We start from the raw sequence: 16,161 nt of genomic DNA on the forward strand, positions 1-16,161 counted from the left end.
ATTCCAAGAAAACACTAGCACCAAAGACAGCAATAATTAGCTTGTTTCCTTCCCCAGAGTTAATGGTCTTTTATTCTAAAGTAGTTATAATTTTCAGAGCTCATGATGATCTGCTTATTAATCACAACAATCTAGAAGAGAGGAGGATCTCACTTCCCTTTGGTACAAACAGATGTGACAGAAGTCCTGCACTTGTGAGTTTTACAGGTCTGCTGCAGCAAATGTTCTCTTGTAATGCGTGAGAGTGTCAGAGAAAGAACTCTTAAGCTTTGTCATTTGCAACTTATTGTCTGGATTCACCAAGAAATCATAAGGGAATACCTTATAATTAATCAGAAAATAATACCAAAGAAAGCAATAATCACAGCTGAACATCAAAGTTAAATAAAGGTAAGAAAGAGATCTGCAAAAACTCTGTCAGTTCTTCGAAGCTGTTCCCACACAACATGCTTGTACACCAACCCTCTAAGAGAAACATCAGAGTCATTCCAAATTCTTTCAGCCTTATGTCTGAGAGAACCCAAGAAATTCCAGTTCATATGGTAAAGTAAAAGAAATTCATTCTAAGGCATCATCCCAATGAAGAAAATAACAAGAAAACTAGAGAGATTTCAGTCACTGAATACAAAGGGAAAGCCATTTTTTCCACTGAAAAAAAAGAAAACTGCTGAGAGAGCTTGTAAGTAACAGGGAGCATGACAAAGGCAAACAAAACATGTAAAGATAAACCAGACAACTGTCAGTTCCCTTTGAGACAACAGCAATTGACCATTATACAGACTACTTAAAAACCAGTGCTTTTTCCACATTGCAAATAACTAGTTAACAAGATAAATAAGGGTCTTTGTCTTCATCTCAGTGAAGAATTAAACCAATGAATCAACATGCCTTCTGAAACCAAAATCTGGCATTCCAGCATGCTCAGCGTCCTTGCATAATTATTGTGAAAGTTATGAGCTGGACAAGTAAGTACACTAGAGTAAGATACTGATATGAGCAAATTCTGGAGCCAGGCAAAGGTCCTCTATGTTTAATAACCATATGTGAACATACTATGCATATTGAAGCTAGACCTGCTGTGAGCAGCAGGTTAGGATCTATGACCTCTAGAGTTTATTCTCAAACTAGATTAATTTATGTACATTTTGATGTGATGTATCCTTCAGGGAACGTGGGGTGGAAACTAAGAAAAAAGAAAAAAAATCCCAAACAAACAAACAAACAAAAAAAACCCCCCAAAAACCCCCACCACCCAAACACCAAGATTAAATAAAGCATGCTAACAAGGGAAGTAAAACTGAAATGTCACTGTTGGCACACAGCATTCAGAGTCCCTTGTTACTAGTAGCAGAAGAGTAGTTTCTTAAAGTGCTGCATTAGATCCTAAACCAACTGACACATCATTTGGCTGGGAACAGCCAGTGCTTGGGAGCACTGGTGGGAAACAGCAGGCACTTCACCACCTCCCCTGGAGTGCAGCTCCATCATCACAGTCTGTATGGGATACTTTGGGCAATGCGTACCACAGAAGGAATACAAAAGCAAAGCGCTCAGCTCAGGAGAATGAGTCACTGGCTTCAGTGCCAGCGTGGGCACATGCTCACCAGCACACATATTTGAGTTTCCCTCCTGTAGCTGTAAAACTGGAATATGCACATTCCCTGACCCCCACACACGTGTCAATGTTGTTTCCTCTGAAGCAGAAAGAAAAAATACTTCTGAGACAAGAAAACAGGAAGTGTTTTCATACCAAAGAGCTCTGATTTGCCACTGCAAACAGGAGGCATCACAACAGCAGGTGCCTTTAAAAGGACACTGATAACTTCTCTTTTGTATTGATTTTTCTGCTGTTATAATGGCATGATGGCGTGACAGGAGAGGGTTAGGCAGGCTATTAGGAAGAGGCTCTTTACTGAGAGGGTGGTGGGACACTGGAACAGGCTCCCAGGGAAGTGGTCACAGCACTGAGCTTCACTGAGCTCAAGAAGCATCTGGACAATGCCCTCAGTCACACGCTCTGACTTGGCTGGCCCTGTCTGGATCCAGGGGTTGCACTTGATGATCCTTATGGGTCCCTTCCAGCTCAGAATATTCTGTGAATCTAGGATTCTATTTACTGGTCACAGGCAATGAATCCATGGGAGCAAATCACAATGGACACGTACTAGAGGATGACAGGTCTGTGCATCTGTTGCCAGGTGGAGATAAGGCTGAAACATGTGGCAGAGAGAACTGACAATAGGTGTTTAGCCCTGACTTGGTTGTGCTTCCCAGGCAGGCTGGAGCTCAGCACACACACAGCTGCTACTCTTCATCCTGACCAGCTTCAGCACTTTGTCTTCCAAGTCTACACAAGACATTCTGGTGCTGCAGGCTGCACAGCAGCCCTGACCGAGCGGTGCCCAGAAAGGGTTGGCAAGAGGTGTTCCTGCTGAGGTAACACATCACAACATGATGCACAGAAGCCAGTCAGCGTTTTACATGACACACCTTCAGGGTGGTCTGCTTTTGGGCTAGGCTAAAAATGGTTTTCATTACATGACAATGACAGTTCTCAGAAGCACCTCCTCACTCCTCACCTGCACCAACTCTCTCTCTGCCATCCAAAAGCTACTAAAAATCTAACACAAAGAAAGGGAAACAATCCCCCAAAGGGGTGGCCTTGACTGAAAAGCACAAGACAAGGGGACAAAGGAAACAAGTAAACAGCAGAGAGGTGACATCTCCCAACACACCAGGGGACAGTTTCAACGTCAGTGGTGCCTTCTCTATCTGCAAGTCCAAGTAGAGGACTGGAATGACACAGGAAGGAGCACACTGGGATCTGCTGTCACTGTGGCTGCACAGGTACAGCAAGCTGCCACCAGAAACACCTTCACAACCAGCGTGATGTTCCTTCTTTCAACAACACCATGTCTGTTTGCAGACTGTTTGTCAGTGAGTCACTGTACAGGAAAAAAACACACCTCCTTTCACTCCTTCCCTGATGTTGTGCTCTCAACAGCTTAGATGCTGCTTAAGGTCCATGGAACTCTAATGATGGGGGCAAGCTCCTACACACCCTTTGCCCTAAGCACTGCCCTGAAGAGCCCAGAGCCAAGATCAAACCAGTCCTGTGTGCTTGGCTAGAGCCAGGCCTGACCTGCAGCAACTCTTTGTGCAATACCAGGGCAGGTCTGGCTTCATCTTCAACCACCTATTTAGTAGCTGAGTCCAGAACTAGCCGGGGACAGCAACCCCCCATGGGCCTTCCTGTCCTCAGGCTGAAACCCCACCTCTCGGACCCAAAGACCTCACTGGCCTTACAACGGACTCTTCCTGTCACTCCTTCACAGCAGCCTGGAGGAGTCCAGGTCTTCTACTCCCTTCGGCTCCTTCTCCACTGCTCTTGGGAGTGGGACAGTGACACTTGTAGGGCGCTGAGCAGCTGGAGAGCAGTGAAGCCTCTTTGATCCTGCTGAGATACTGTGGCTGCTGTCCCATCAAATGTTCCCCAGGCCTGACATGAGGAGGGGCCTGAAGCCCAGGGCACCCACTGGGAGGTGTAAAGCAGGTCCAGTGCCTGAAGGGCAGCTTTGTGCTCTGGCAAGCCAAACATCCCCCTGGAATGGGGCATTTAGGGATTCATGGACCACTGTCCAAGACACAGCAGCTTCCCTTGGTGATGCCTCCAGTCTTCTGTTGTACAGTCTGGCAGCCCTATGGCTGGCCCACAGCTTGCTGAGCAACTAGACATTACAATATCAATCAGGTTTGGTAGATGAAGACTGGTGCAACTAGGCGAGTGCACACACTGAGTGGGATGAGGGAGAAGTTTGTGGAACAACTGAGGATGCTTTCACTTCCCCAAAAATGAAACAGGACTACTGAAGCTACAACACCTACGGTATGTAAGTCAAGACCACAGAGGATGACCTGACACAGAACAGTGAGAAGCCAATGGAGGCGGATCTATTTCCTACAGGGGTGATGGGGCACTATACCCCCAAGATGGCCAAAGAGCTGCAGGACTGCCAGGAGCTCTCAGGGACCCTCCAACAGTGAACTCCCAACAAATGGCACCACCCCTGCAACCCATGCAGGCTGACATCCAGCAGGCTCATCAGGAAGGTCACCCTTCAAGCTACAGATAAGCCCTACCCTGAGCGATGGGAAAGAGGAAAGCTATGGAGCAACCATCTTCTGGCTGGCAGCACCATTGCACCAGGAGTCCCATGGGCCTGCTGGAGACCACTGGAAATCAGCCTGTCATCTCCCAGACACACTTCATTATGGCTAGTGATGGTACTCAAAACAGCAAAGGCCTTATAAAAAAAAAAAACCATTAAAGAGCCAGCTTCATTGCCCCCACCTTGCTACTCTACTGTCTTTGGTAGGATACAAGCCATGGGCTCATCTCTCCTACACCTCCTTCCCGAGACTTGCTGATCAAAGAGGAGGTGTAAGAGCATTCAAATGTGAATGCTCTTTTCCAGTGTGCACAGAAGCAGCACCACACCTCTAGTTCATGAGACATGAAAAAACAGCTTCATCTTAATGGTAGGAATATAACATTAATTTGCTGTTAAAGCTGGTTCTACAGGAAAAAGGATCACAGAATCAATAGGTTGGAAAAGACCTTTGAGATCATCAAGTCCAACCATACCTGTCCTCTACTAAACTATATCCTTGAGCACCTTGTCTACCCATCTTTTAAATGCATCGAGGGATGGTAACTCAACTGCCTCCCTGGGCAGCCTGTTCCAATGCCCGATAACCCTTTTGGTGAAGAGTTTTTTCCTAATGTCTAATCTGAACCTGCCCTGGTGCAGCTTGAGCCCATTCCCTCATGTCCTATCAGCTGTCACTTGGGCAAAGAGACCACCACCCACTTCTCTACAACCTCCTTTCAGGTGGTGATAAGGTCTCCTTTCAGCCTTCTCTTCTCTTCTCCAGGCTGAACAACCCCATTTCCCTCAGCTGCTCTTCATAAGATTTGCTCTCCAGCCCCTTCACCAGCCTGGTTGCTCTTCTCTGGACATGCTCCAGGGTCTCAATGTTTTTCTTGTAGTGAGGGGCCCAGAACTGCACACATTACTTGAGGTGCAGCCTCACCAATGTTGAGTACAGGGGCACAATCACTTCCCTGGACCTGCTGGCCACGCTGTTTCTGATACAAGCCATGATGCCATTGGCCTTCTTGGCCACCTGGGCACACTGCTTGCTCATATTTAGTCAGCTGTCAACCAAAACCCCCAGGTCCTTCTCCACCAGGTAGCTTTCCAGCCACTCTTCCCCAAGCCAGTAGCACTGCACAGGGTTGTTATGTTCCAAGTGCAGGACGGTGAGCTCTGTGCACACCTTAGCTCCTCTGGCTTTAAGGTCTTAAACTCCACAGCCAGTAGGCAGCAGGCCATGGGGACACCTACTGTTTTTACACCTTGGTTTCTAATCAACAGCACCATTTGACTTGCTCCCTGGTGGAGCCGGCAGACAGGCACATATCCAACACAGGTCACTGGAGCCCAGGGCTTGCAGTAAACCAGGGAACACATGACCGTGATGATCTTGGTGCACCTCAAGGACTTCATATCATGTTTGCTCTGTAAGGTAGTTAAACACTGGGACACTTTGGTTTGCTTTGCTTTACAGGGGTTTATGGTTTTGGGGTTTGTTTGGATTTTTTTTATCAGCTAAATTATTGCTTTCCTTCTTAAGAGAAAAAACATCCAAACTATTCCATTGCTTAGCCACGTATTTTCACGTCCTTCTAGTTCTCTTTGTAAACATCTTGCCTAGCTTTATTGTGCTCAGAGATAGAATAAGAAACCCCATGCAGCACCGTGGCAACATGGGCTTGAATGAATCGCACTCATTCATTCAAGGGTGTGTTCTGGCTAAATCCAGATGATGTTGCTGTACAGACATGATTGAGATCAGCATCTCTAGAGCACGGCTCTTGCCATCCTCAGAGAAGTGGAATGAATCGTCATTTGGTGACATTGCCCTGCTCCTTTAAGTAAGAGGAAAGCTTAGACAATTTGTATCTTCACATTAGGTGAGCTGAATTCCAACAAGAGTGATATGGCAGAATCACCCAGGAGACCTGTAGCAGAATGAAGAACTGAGCTTGGGTTTCTCATTCATCCTTTTTAGATCACTGTAAAATAATTATCCCTATTTTCATTTACCTTCTATTTCTAAATAATCCTAAATAATCTCCACTTTCATTAGCACATCCACATGAAATGAAGTTTCTCTACAGTGCAACGGGTCCTACTGTGGATAATCATAATCTCCTTAATGAGCCAAAACTGTTGTAATCTTATTATGAATTCAGGATGTCAACTCCTGTACTTACTGCTATGCCTGTCTTGAAAAGGAGGTAATGGACCGTCTGTGTCACATCTGCAGCGTGCATCAGGTTGTGATAAGGATTTTTGTGTTTACTGTAGCCAACCTCCAGAGCTTCCACAAAGGACACCAGGGCAGAAATAGGGATCTGAGGAAAGCAGCACATAATTAAAAACAAAATAATTACCTTTAATGGCTACCATTTGGAGGGGAGCATTTTGATAGGAGGTCCTAAAGACTGGTTTATATATCAGAAATAAGTAACAAGCTAAAACATCTGAAACAGTCAAGAGACAGGGTGAATCCAGGTTACTGTATTTTCCATCCCTAATTACATTATGGATGAGTCATTCATACACATAAATACATAAAAGTAAGCATACTAGGAAATGTTGTCAGAAGACACACACGGTGTGTGACAGAGAACGCTTGATTGATTGCCCCTGGAGAAATATTTCTCATTAGGCCACTAGCATCTCTTTTCCCCTCACAATCCAGTGGAATATATCCTGGGATACATCAAAAGAAACATGAACAGCAGGTTGAGGGAGGTGGTTCCCTCCCTCTGCTCTGCTCTCAGGAGACCCACTTGGGAGTATTGTGCTCAGCAGTGGGGACCCCAGCATAAGAAGGACATGAACCTGTTGAAGTGGGTCCAGTGGAAGGCCACAAAGATCATCAGAGGGCTGGAGCACCTCTACTATGAAGACAGGCTGAGACAGTTGGGCTTCTTCAGCCTGGAGAAGAGAAGGCTCTAGGGAGACCTTATTATAGCCTTTCAGTACTTCAAGAGGGCTTATAAGATGGGAACTAACATTTTAATAGATGCTGTTGCAATAGGACAAGGAGTAACAGTGTTAAACTGAAAGAGAGTTGATTCAGACAGAAGTAGTATTTTACATTGAGAGGGTGATAAAACACTAAAATGTTTGTAGATGCCCCATCCCTGGAAACATTCAAGATCAAGTTGGACAGGGCTCTGACCAACCTGATCTAGTTGAAGATGTCCCTGCTCAATTCAGGATCCAGTACTACAGGTTGGGTCTCACCAGAGCAGAGCAGAGGAACAGAATCATCGCCTCGAACTGATGGCCATGCTTCTTTTGATGAATTCAATTTGCATTCAAGGTCTCCTTTTTTTGCATGCATTCTTGAGAGTCCTATTGTTCCCATAGGATCAAATGAAGTATTCCCCATGGATTTCACAGAGAAGCCTGTTTGGAACCCTACCTACTTCACGGTATTGCATCACAATTAGAAGTACAATTAAATAACATTCAGTCTTGCTTACTGAGCAAAGTACAGTGTCCACAAAACCTTTAAATGTGCTCAAATTGCATTTTGAATGAAACAGAGTAGGATAAGAGGGAAGCTCAACAAAACACAAGGAAGAAAAGACCCATCTTCTGATTACTGACCTTGAAACGGTTGATCAGATCATAGCGTGTGAGAAGTTCATAGAAAATGAATTTCAATGCATGATCCCCACTGGCGTCATTTAGTGCAAATACATCAAAGGACCACTTGTCTACATTCTGCAAGAGTGGGTAGAAAAGGCAGTTAATATGGTCACCCCTATTATAATGATAGCTCAATGCCTATCACTTTACATCTACAAATGGAGAATTAGAGTGGTCATGTAAGTGTATAACTTTAACTTCTTCAATACAGTCTAATTTATTCATCGGTGTTGCATGACTCATGCTTAAAAAGCTGCCATTACTAACACATACACTGCATGTTTATTCTAAACATGGCAATTCTCCACACCAGAATTCAATCAGCAAAGGCTGAATCAAAAAAAGATAAGAATCTTGGTTTGCTTTAGTACCTGAAACATTGGGATGGCCTTAATGTGGTTGATTTTACCCTTCTTTGTCCCCTACCCATGTACTATGTCTATGAAAAATAATACCAACTTTGAAGGAAATAGGAAAACCAAATATATGGTTTTAAATGATATTGAAGACTCTTGATTTTGTTGTCCCTGTAGTGTGCTTATGACTTTGTATTGTACACAAAGCACTCCAATGCTTCACTCATGCCTAAAACAGAATAAAGGTGATATGTGTTGTGCAGTAAAAAAGCATATAGGCACCTGTGGTCATTTTTTTTACCTCTTTTCAATTAACCAAAAAAAATTACTAACTAGAAGAACTAGAGCAACTTAGTTTCTTCTGATATTAATATTATTCCTGAATTATGATTATTACAGCTTAAATTGCCCACAAACAGTTGGGGGTTTTTTTTAAGATAAGCAAATCCACTGTGGCTGTCAGAAAACCACAGAGCAAGAGAAAAACACAGTAATGTTATAATAAGTATAAAACCAATATTTATAACAGAAAAGAGTAAATATCTAATTCCAGCTGGAAAAGTTCCAGTCAGCTGTAAATGTTATACTGATGCTGCAGGGTGGTTTAGTCAAGAGATTGAGGAGGAAAAGTTCATTTCCCAGCTCATAAAGCTAAAGGGTCAGCTAAAGGGTCAACCTCCTTGCAGAAGGTTGAATTCAAATCTCAACTCTTAGGGAAGGTTGTGGGAGCTGACAGCACACATTATCTAGCAAGATAAAGTTTCTTGATCTCAAAATTGGCTGTTTCTGAAACCCTATGTACCTTTCTCTCCTCCTCCAAGTAACAAAGAGGAAAGGTGTGGAAAGAGTTACAGCTATAAGAATGACAAACATGCAGCTGCATCTAACATAGGACTAGCTCTCAATCTCTTTTGCCTACTGAGACCTTTGATGTACATCCCACAGGGATTTATTCCAATGACTCTCCTTAAACCACATGTTAAAGATTGACATCTGTACACTGAAGTTTCCTTCCACTTTCAAAATCTGTTGCAGGTTACCTCCCACTTCCTTAAGGCACCGTCACTAAAAAGGAAAGATGACTACATTTCACATACACATATGCACAGCTGCTCTCAGTGAAAAAAATGGGGTTGGCCAGACAAAATGTTGAGTACTGTTAAGGATCAGAGTCCATCTAAAAGTTCACCATCCTTTTTAGCAGTACCAAAAATACTAATTACAGTGACCTACCAAGCTCTTGAAATCCAGTCCACTTTTGTTGCTTGTTATGATAATCATGTTCCAGGTAAGGACCTGACTTCAAGTCAAATGTGTCATTTAACCAGCTTGTGATCAGTCACCCAGACACCAGCATAGCTACAGGACTTCTTACATTCTGAATAAGACCAGGGTATTTTGGTTCCAACTCCCTCCACCCTGTTACTTGCACAGTGTTGAGTATGCAGAGCCAAGTATGCCTCTTGCAGATATACAATCCATGGAGAGGTTAAAGAATGAGTGACTGTGAAGGGTGCTGAAGGTTCAAATCTGCTTTCATCTACCCCAGTAAATCACTTGCCTAGCAGTTGGTTTTACAAGCTATGTGGAGCCCACACACTGAAGGCAGGGTCAAGCTTCTTCAGAGATGATTTTTAGCCCAAGTCACAGAAGAGTAATCATAAATTGTGGCTTTTCAACACTTTCAGTAGGTGTTGGGAGAGGAAAAAAACACCAAGAGAGGAAAAAAGTCCACAAAGAAAACATGTTTTTAAGTTCTGGGACAAACTTAGCAAATTCACAAGAAAATGAATGCCCAAAGCATCCACTTGGCCAATATCAAGTATTTTCTTGGTGTTGGAGTGGTTTTATTTTGTAATAACTCAGCTCAGTCAATGAAGCAAATTAATTTAAGATTTGAATGTATACAATTTACTTTGGGTTCCTATGGCATTTAAAAATTTGTCTCAACTATGCTGAAATTTAATTCACTATAAGGCAATCTTATCTTGTAGAAATAAAAGGCATTTGTTCCTTGTCCTGATTTTGAGAGGAATAGAATTAATTTTCTTCTTAGTTGTTAGTATGGTGCTATGGTTTGGATTTAGGATGAGAATAATGTTGATAACCCTGTGACAGTTTAATTATCACCAAACAGTCAAGGACTTTTCCGCTTTTCATACTGCCCAGACAACAAGGAGGTGGTGGGTGCCCAAGAAATTGGGAGGAGGAACAGCCAACACAGCTGACCCAAAGTGAACAAAGCGATAGTCCATACCATATGACATCGTGTTTCATATATAAGTGAGGTGGGCCAGAAGGTAGGGCAGCTTGTGAACTAGCTCAGCATCGGCTTTGAGTGGTGAATAATTGTATTGTTCATCCCTTGTTCTTGTTTATTATCATTATTATTGCTATTATCATAATCTTCCTTTTCTGTCCTATTAAACTGTTTTTATCTCCGCTCATGAGTGTTATTTTCATTTTCAATGCTCTCCCCCATCCCACTTGGGAAGGGAAGAGTCAGCAAATGGCTGTGTGGTCACTTTAGCTGCCTGCTGGGTTAAACCATGACATTCCTTTATATATTTTCCCTGGAATTAATCATGTGTCCTTGCAGCAGATAAGATTTCCAAATTGTGAAACTGAAGAACATCAGAAATGTTCTTTTGCGTGAAGTAATGGTTAACCACACAGAAAGTTTCACCATAGAGCTCTTTAGATTTTTACTGGGGGATAAATCCTTGCTCTTATCAAGCAAACAGAAATTTTGCTACAGACAATAAAGACAGCAGCATTTTCTCTTGAACAACCAGGGTGAAAAATCCTCTTAACATGTGTCACAGATGGCTGAAAGCCTTGCAGCAACACCAGTTACACTCTGAAAATCAGTGGATTTTATGACCTTAAAAAATAATCCCACAAAACCTAACACAGAAATGACCCCTATATGGGGGAAGAGATCTAAAGGAAGGCAGAACTTCATGGATGTCTTGTTATGGAGGAGAAAAAACATTTCTTCTCCTTAAGAAGAGGGGAAATGAGGGATGGTAAACTTTCTGTGCTACACATGGCTAGGTCATTGGCCATATAACCTTAGCTGAAATGTCATAAACTGCTCTAATGCCACATATACCCACTGAGGTTTAACTGCAAATAGGTGCAAGATGTCTTACTCCTCAGTCCTGTGTCTTTATTACTTGGCCTTTGCTCTACTGCTTGGAGGACCTAGAGATTAAGTGAATCATCAGTTTCTTCCAAAACATTCAGCTTCCTGGCTTTCTATCTGTCCTTAACCTCAAAAACTTTTTTTTTTTTATAATCCAACAAGCAGATTCAGGGATAGACGTTATTCTGCTCAACTTCACTGGAAGGTCTGCCGTTTTTGTAGCCACAGACAAGCAGAAGTCTGCACTGCAGACATTGTGACTACTGGTTCTCTGTTCATCACTTGTATATTAGCTAACCCAGAAAATATTGCCATGACAGCACAGGCATCTGAAAAGGATGAAAAATTCACTTCTAAAGCAGGTAACTACTGCAGCAGCTAGTTAGTGTGAAGTTCTGTCTCTAGCCCTACACTGATGAACAGCAGATCACCACAACTTACTTGGTAAGTTCACATACCTACTTACTCAAACATGTCTGTATGAACAGTGTGAATGGCCACTATTGAAATGACAAAGCTGATCACCTCTTTTGTGGCAACAGGACTTACGTCATCACACCCATGTCATGCAGAAAGGTAACAGGCAACTGAAGTAGAAAAATCAGTATCTGATACATAGATACAGAGAGAGATCTGGTGCAATCAAAGAAAAAAGAAGCCTAACTTCTCATTCACTGTAAAAGCGAGAGAAATTACACACCTAGGACTTGCACTGCTACCTCTCTACTTTCTTCAGATGTATTATTTATTTAAAAAATATTTATTAAAACCAACCTCACTTTGCCAAGCTGATTCCACAGCTTTGGGTTATTCAGTGCAGATATCCTGGTGGTCATTGTAGCAAAAAATGAGAGCACGTAGTTAAAAAATAAGCTAATTTTTACTCCATTTCATGTCAATCCATGTCCTTTTTAGCATGATTCTGAGGGGAAGGTTGATTATGGCAATCCAGAACAACTAGAGATGTGTGTGGTAGATGCCTATGCTCTTTTGCCTGCTTAAACCATCAGCTCATTTAAAAGAGCACAACAAGCAGTCAGGTGGTGGTCAGGTCTTTTTACTTGGCTTTCACAGACTGAAGCAAGTAACAAAATGTACCATTTTCCACTAAGGTGATGGGACCAGGAAATATAAGATAAAATATTATTTCAAAGATGGAAGATTTCTTCAAAACAAGTAACTATCATTTCAACCTCATCCACTACCAACCCCAAGGCCACCCAGACAAAGAGATGTTCTCAAAATATTTTTGGTAAAACATACATCCTAGAGTGCACAGCTGTCAAACGGGTGTTATTCCACCCCAAGCAAAATTAGTCAATGTCTCTGTTGTTGGTGTTGATGTGTTTTAACTTACTCTAGTGTGATCAGTTTGCTTTGTGACCCTTAGTCATTTAAAAACAAAGAAAGAGGAGAGGGATTTTGTAAAGTTTAAGTAAATTGAGAGTAGCTGACAGGTCTTGCCTGACAAGGATTGTCAGGAACTCAGCAAAAGAGGTACCATTGTAGATAAGTTCCCTCACAAGCTGGCCATGGGGTGTAGTTCTAAAAAAAGGAAGACTTTAGATCTAATTTGGAGAAATGAAGCTAACACATGTCAACCTGCAGTTGGAAAAAGGTGTGGATGCTTTGATTCTGTACATGGAAGAGAGGTTTTGTCATTCTTCTTGTATTTAATGGACCTTCTGCAATTCCTCCACATCTTTTGAGGAGTTGCACTATTCAAAACAAAAAGGTTTCAGTACCCTAACTGCAGGTCATTCCAGTGTGGAGTAGAGCAGGAGGACTGATATATAAGCTTCAAACATAATGTCCCTGTTTACTACCCCACTATAACACCTTTTTTCACCACTGCATGGCATGATTGAACCACATGCAAGTTGTAATCTGCAAAACTGCTGTGTATGCAGTTGGTTACTAACTTGTGTTTGCAGTCTTGATAACTCCTGCCTAAGTAAAGAACCTTGCAACTGTCCTATGGGCTGAACCTTTTCCTTTTTATTTCAAATCACTTCTGACAAGCCAGTTTTCCTCTGAAACCTCAAAACTCATAAAAGGGTCAGTATTCCTATACTAATTATCACCTTGAAGAGCTGAAGCTAAGTACAGAGATTGTGTTTGACCCCAGCATGTTACTAAGTCCTCAGTTAAATCACTGTAACCTGGAACAGAGCTGTAACCTTCACAGCCTGAAAACAGCCAAAGCCTTGAACTCTATTCTTTCCTCTATTGAAAGGATATTCCCTTAGACCTGTAAACAATTAATTTATGTGAACTGAACTAAATGTTAGAGTGAAGGAAAGGGCAAGTACTAAGACCTCCTTACCAAGTCAAATATTGCAGTATTAGCTTGATGCTTTGTACAGAACACCCTCCCAACATCTTTTTATTGGGATTACCTTTAGCACTCCAATTACAGCTGGTGGGTAGCTCAAGCCAACCATATTTGAAGTCCGTCTGTACATTCTACCAAGATAAAATAGATAAGGCATCACATAAATAGAATTAAACAAAACAAACAAAAACTGTAAAGTAACAAACCATTGCAGAAGACCTTATCTACTGCAGGAAACCCTATCTGCAATTTGTTATTTTTCTTCCTTCTTGTTCTGAACTTGTACAGTATTCTGCATACCATTCTTACTGTATAACCTAATTTGAGACTATACACTCCCTACTATCTCATAGCTTGCTTACCTGGCAGTACATCACAGAGTCTGCCAGTCTTCATCAGAGAAAAAGGCTACAGTCAAATAAAGCTTATGTTCCCTGTTTGCCACTGCAGATGACCATACTATTCTCTGGTTCACATGCAAGCTAATTCTGAATGCACTTCAGAAATCATTTGTTGTCTGCAATGAATTAACTCCAGTTTGGTACAGCTGTCACTTTTTATGATTGGTATAAAATCTTTTGGGTGTTCACCATGTGTGTGTTTGAGGGAGAGAAAAAGTAAGGCAATAATCAACATCTGCAACAATACCAAACAAAGCACTGAAGTATGTACTGGATTTTAAACTTGTTTTCAGGCCACCCTATGTTTAACAGGCTTGGTGAATGTAGAAACACTGTTATAGCTAAAAGGCCTTTCCATAGGTTTCCCTTTTTTGCACTTCAGTAACATAGGACTAGGAGGAAATGACGGAAAGCTGTCCCATCTGAAATGATCCCATGGGAAGTTTTCCTTTGCCTCTCTTTTCCTTTGTTCACGTTCTGCACTCAAAGTTAACATAAGTCAGCCCCTGCTGGAAAACTAAATTCACCCATTCTCCAAATTACAGCATTAATTACCCCCTACCCCCTCCTCCCTCCAGTCAGGAGCCCCAGTCTTCTCTAGGTGATAATTCAGCCAGAGTCCCTCTCTGTTAGCTCTGGAGAGCCACAGCCCTCCTCTGGTGCCATATCATATCTGAACGCTTCTTTCTTTGGGCTACAGTGACTCAGATCAGCTGGAAAACAGCCTCCTGCCACCAGCTCTCTGCAATTCATTTACCTCCTTGTTAAGGAAGTCCCCCACTGAGAGTGAGGGACAAATCACAAATTGCCCGTCAAAACTAGGAGAAGAAACCTGTTCCAAAGAGAAATGACAGGTTTAATCTTATCAGTGTGCTGCCACTCGTAACACAGGTACAGTAACTTTGATACACAGATAAAAAAAACTTTCTGTAGACATTCCAGAGGAGGCTTCTGTGTGTCTTTGCAGCTCGTGGTCCACTCTGATACATGCAACCACCTGCACAGAGAGCTGGTAGGTTGTTGCTGCGACTGTGATGGAACTGTGAAAAGTGCTCTCCTCTTTCATTCCTGACTTGAGTTTTGCTGTAGAGACCTGAGACCTGCTGTCTTTCATGCTACTTAAAGTCTGCTGGCACTCTCTCATGTGCCAGCCCTCCTTCTAACTTGAAGGAAGAATGTCAGCAAAAAGTAGTTACTCAATCAGAAAAGGTAGGATTTGAAGTGAGTCCAAGCTGACTAAATGTTTTAAAGGGTTCAGAAAGTTAAATCAGTTTTTGTAGCAGATTCTGATGCAAATCACAACACAGAAGTCTGTGAGGACTCAAGGGGTTTCTTTAAATTCTCACTCAACTCCAAAGTTTTCACTTTGGTCTTGGTCTATAGTCCATTCCAGTAATACTATAATACAGGATTTTCTTCTGTTTAATAGTTCTTTATAAGAAATAATAGACCCCAGAGGTAAACAGAGTCAGAAGAGGATTGGTCTGGGCTGACTGAATTTTAAAAGCTGTCACTCTTCTACCTAGGGCTATGCAGAGGTGCATATTCTCTGTCAAAATTATTGCAACTGTGCTATTACTCTGATCTGTTTGTGGCACAATACAGGTATGTGCTGCTTCAGGTAGCAATCTATTACTTAATCCCAGGTTTTGAGGTGCTATCCAGATATGTGTAGAAACATAATTAGAAGCATACTAAAGTATTCTTCATTCAGGAGATTCATCTACTAGTTCTCTGAGGTATTCTGGCCTAAGATACTCTCGTCCATATCCTGTCATTGTGTCAGCACATACTACAGGTGTAATCTGCAGTACCTGGGCAGCTACTAGAACAGAGTAATTACGTGGTCCTTTACCTTTCCACAAATATCCCAGCTTGTACTGCATGGACAATACTCCTGAACCGGGGCTTTTCCTCCGTCCTTTTGAGCATCATCCCCATTTGCCGCGTGAAGGTAGAAGCCAACCAGTCCCGGACCTCTGAGGGCACAGACTCGGACTGGATGTCACTGAGCTCATCCTCTGTGTCCAGTAAACGTCTAGAAGGGAGAGGAAAAAGACAAGTAAATGGACTCTCTTGGAAAGCATAGCAACATTATTCACAGAAAAGAAACTCATATTTTCTAACT

At 42.3% G+C, this 16,161-nt stretch overlaps 1 protein-coding gene across 2 annotated transcripts in view; it reads right to left on the reverse strand.

The window, feature by feature from the left end:
• PDE1C (phosphodiesterase 1C) overlaps positions 1 to 16,161 on the reverse strand; it is a gene marked incomplete at both ends in the record, with an annotated part of 325,232 nt that overhangs the window by 65,062 nt on the left and 244,009 nt on the right. For both annotated transcript variants that reach the window (XM_084280364.1, XM_084280365.1), the window contains 4 exons: positions 6,341 to 6,481; positions 7,752 to 7,868; positions 13,697 to 13,763; positions 15,889 to 16,071. In XM_084280364.1, coding sequence (XP_084136490.1) covers positions 6,341 to 6,481; positions 7,752 to 7,868; positions 13,697 to 13,763; positions 15,889 to 16,071 — 508 coding nt within the window. The remainder of the gene's footprint in view (positions 1 to 6,340; positions 6,482 to 7,751; positions 7,869 to 13,696; positions 13,764 to 15,888; positions 16,072 to 16,161) is intronic.

This window comes from Gallinula chloropus, assembly GCF_964237585.1.
Source record: "Gallinula chloropus genome assembly, chromosome: 2".
NCBI classification, from domain to species: Eukaryota; Metazoa; Chordata; class Aves; order Gruiformes; family Rallidae; genus Gallinula; species Gallinula chloropus.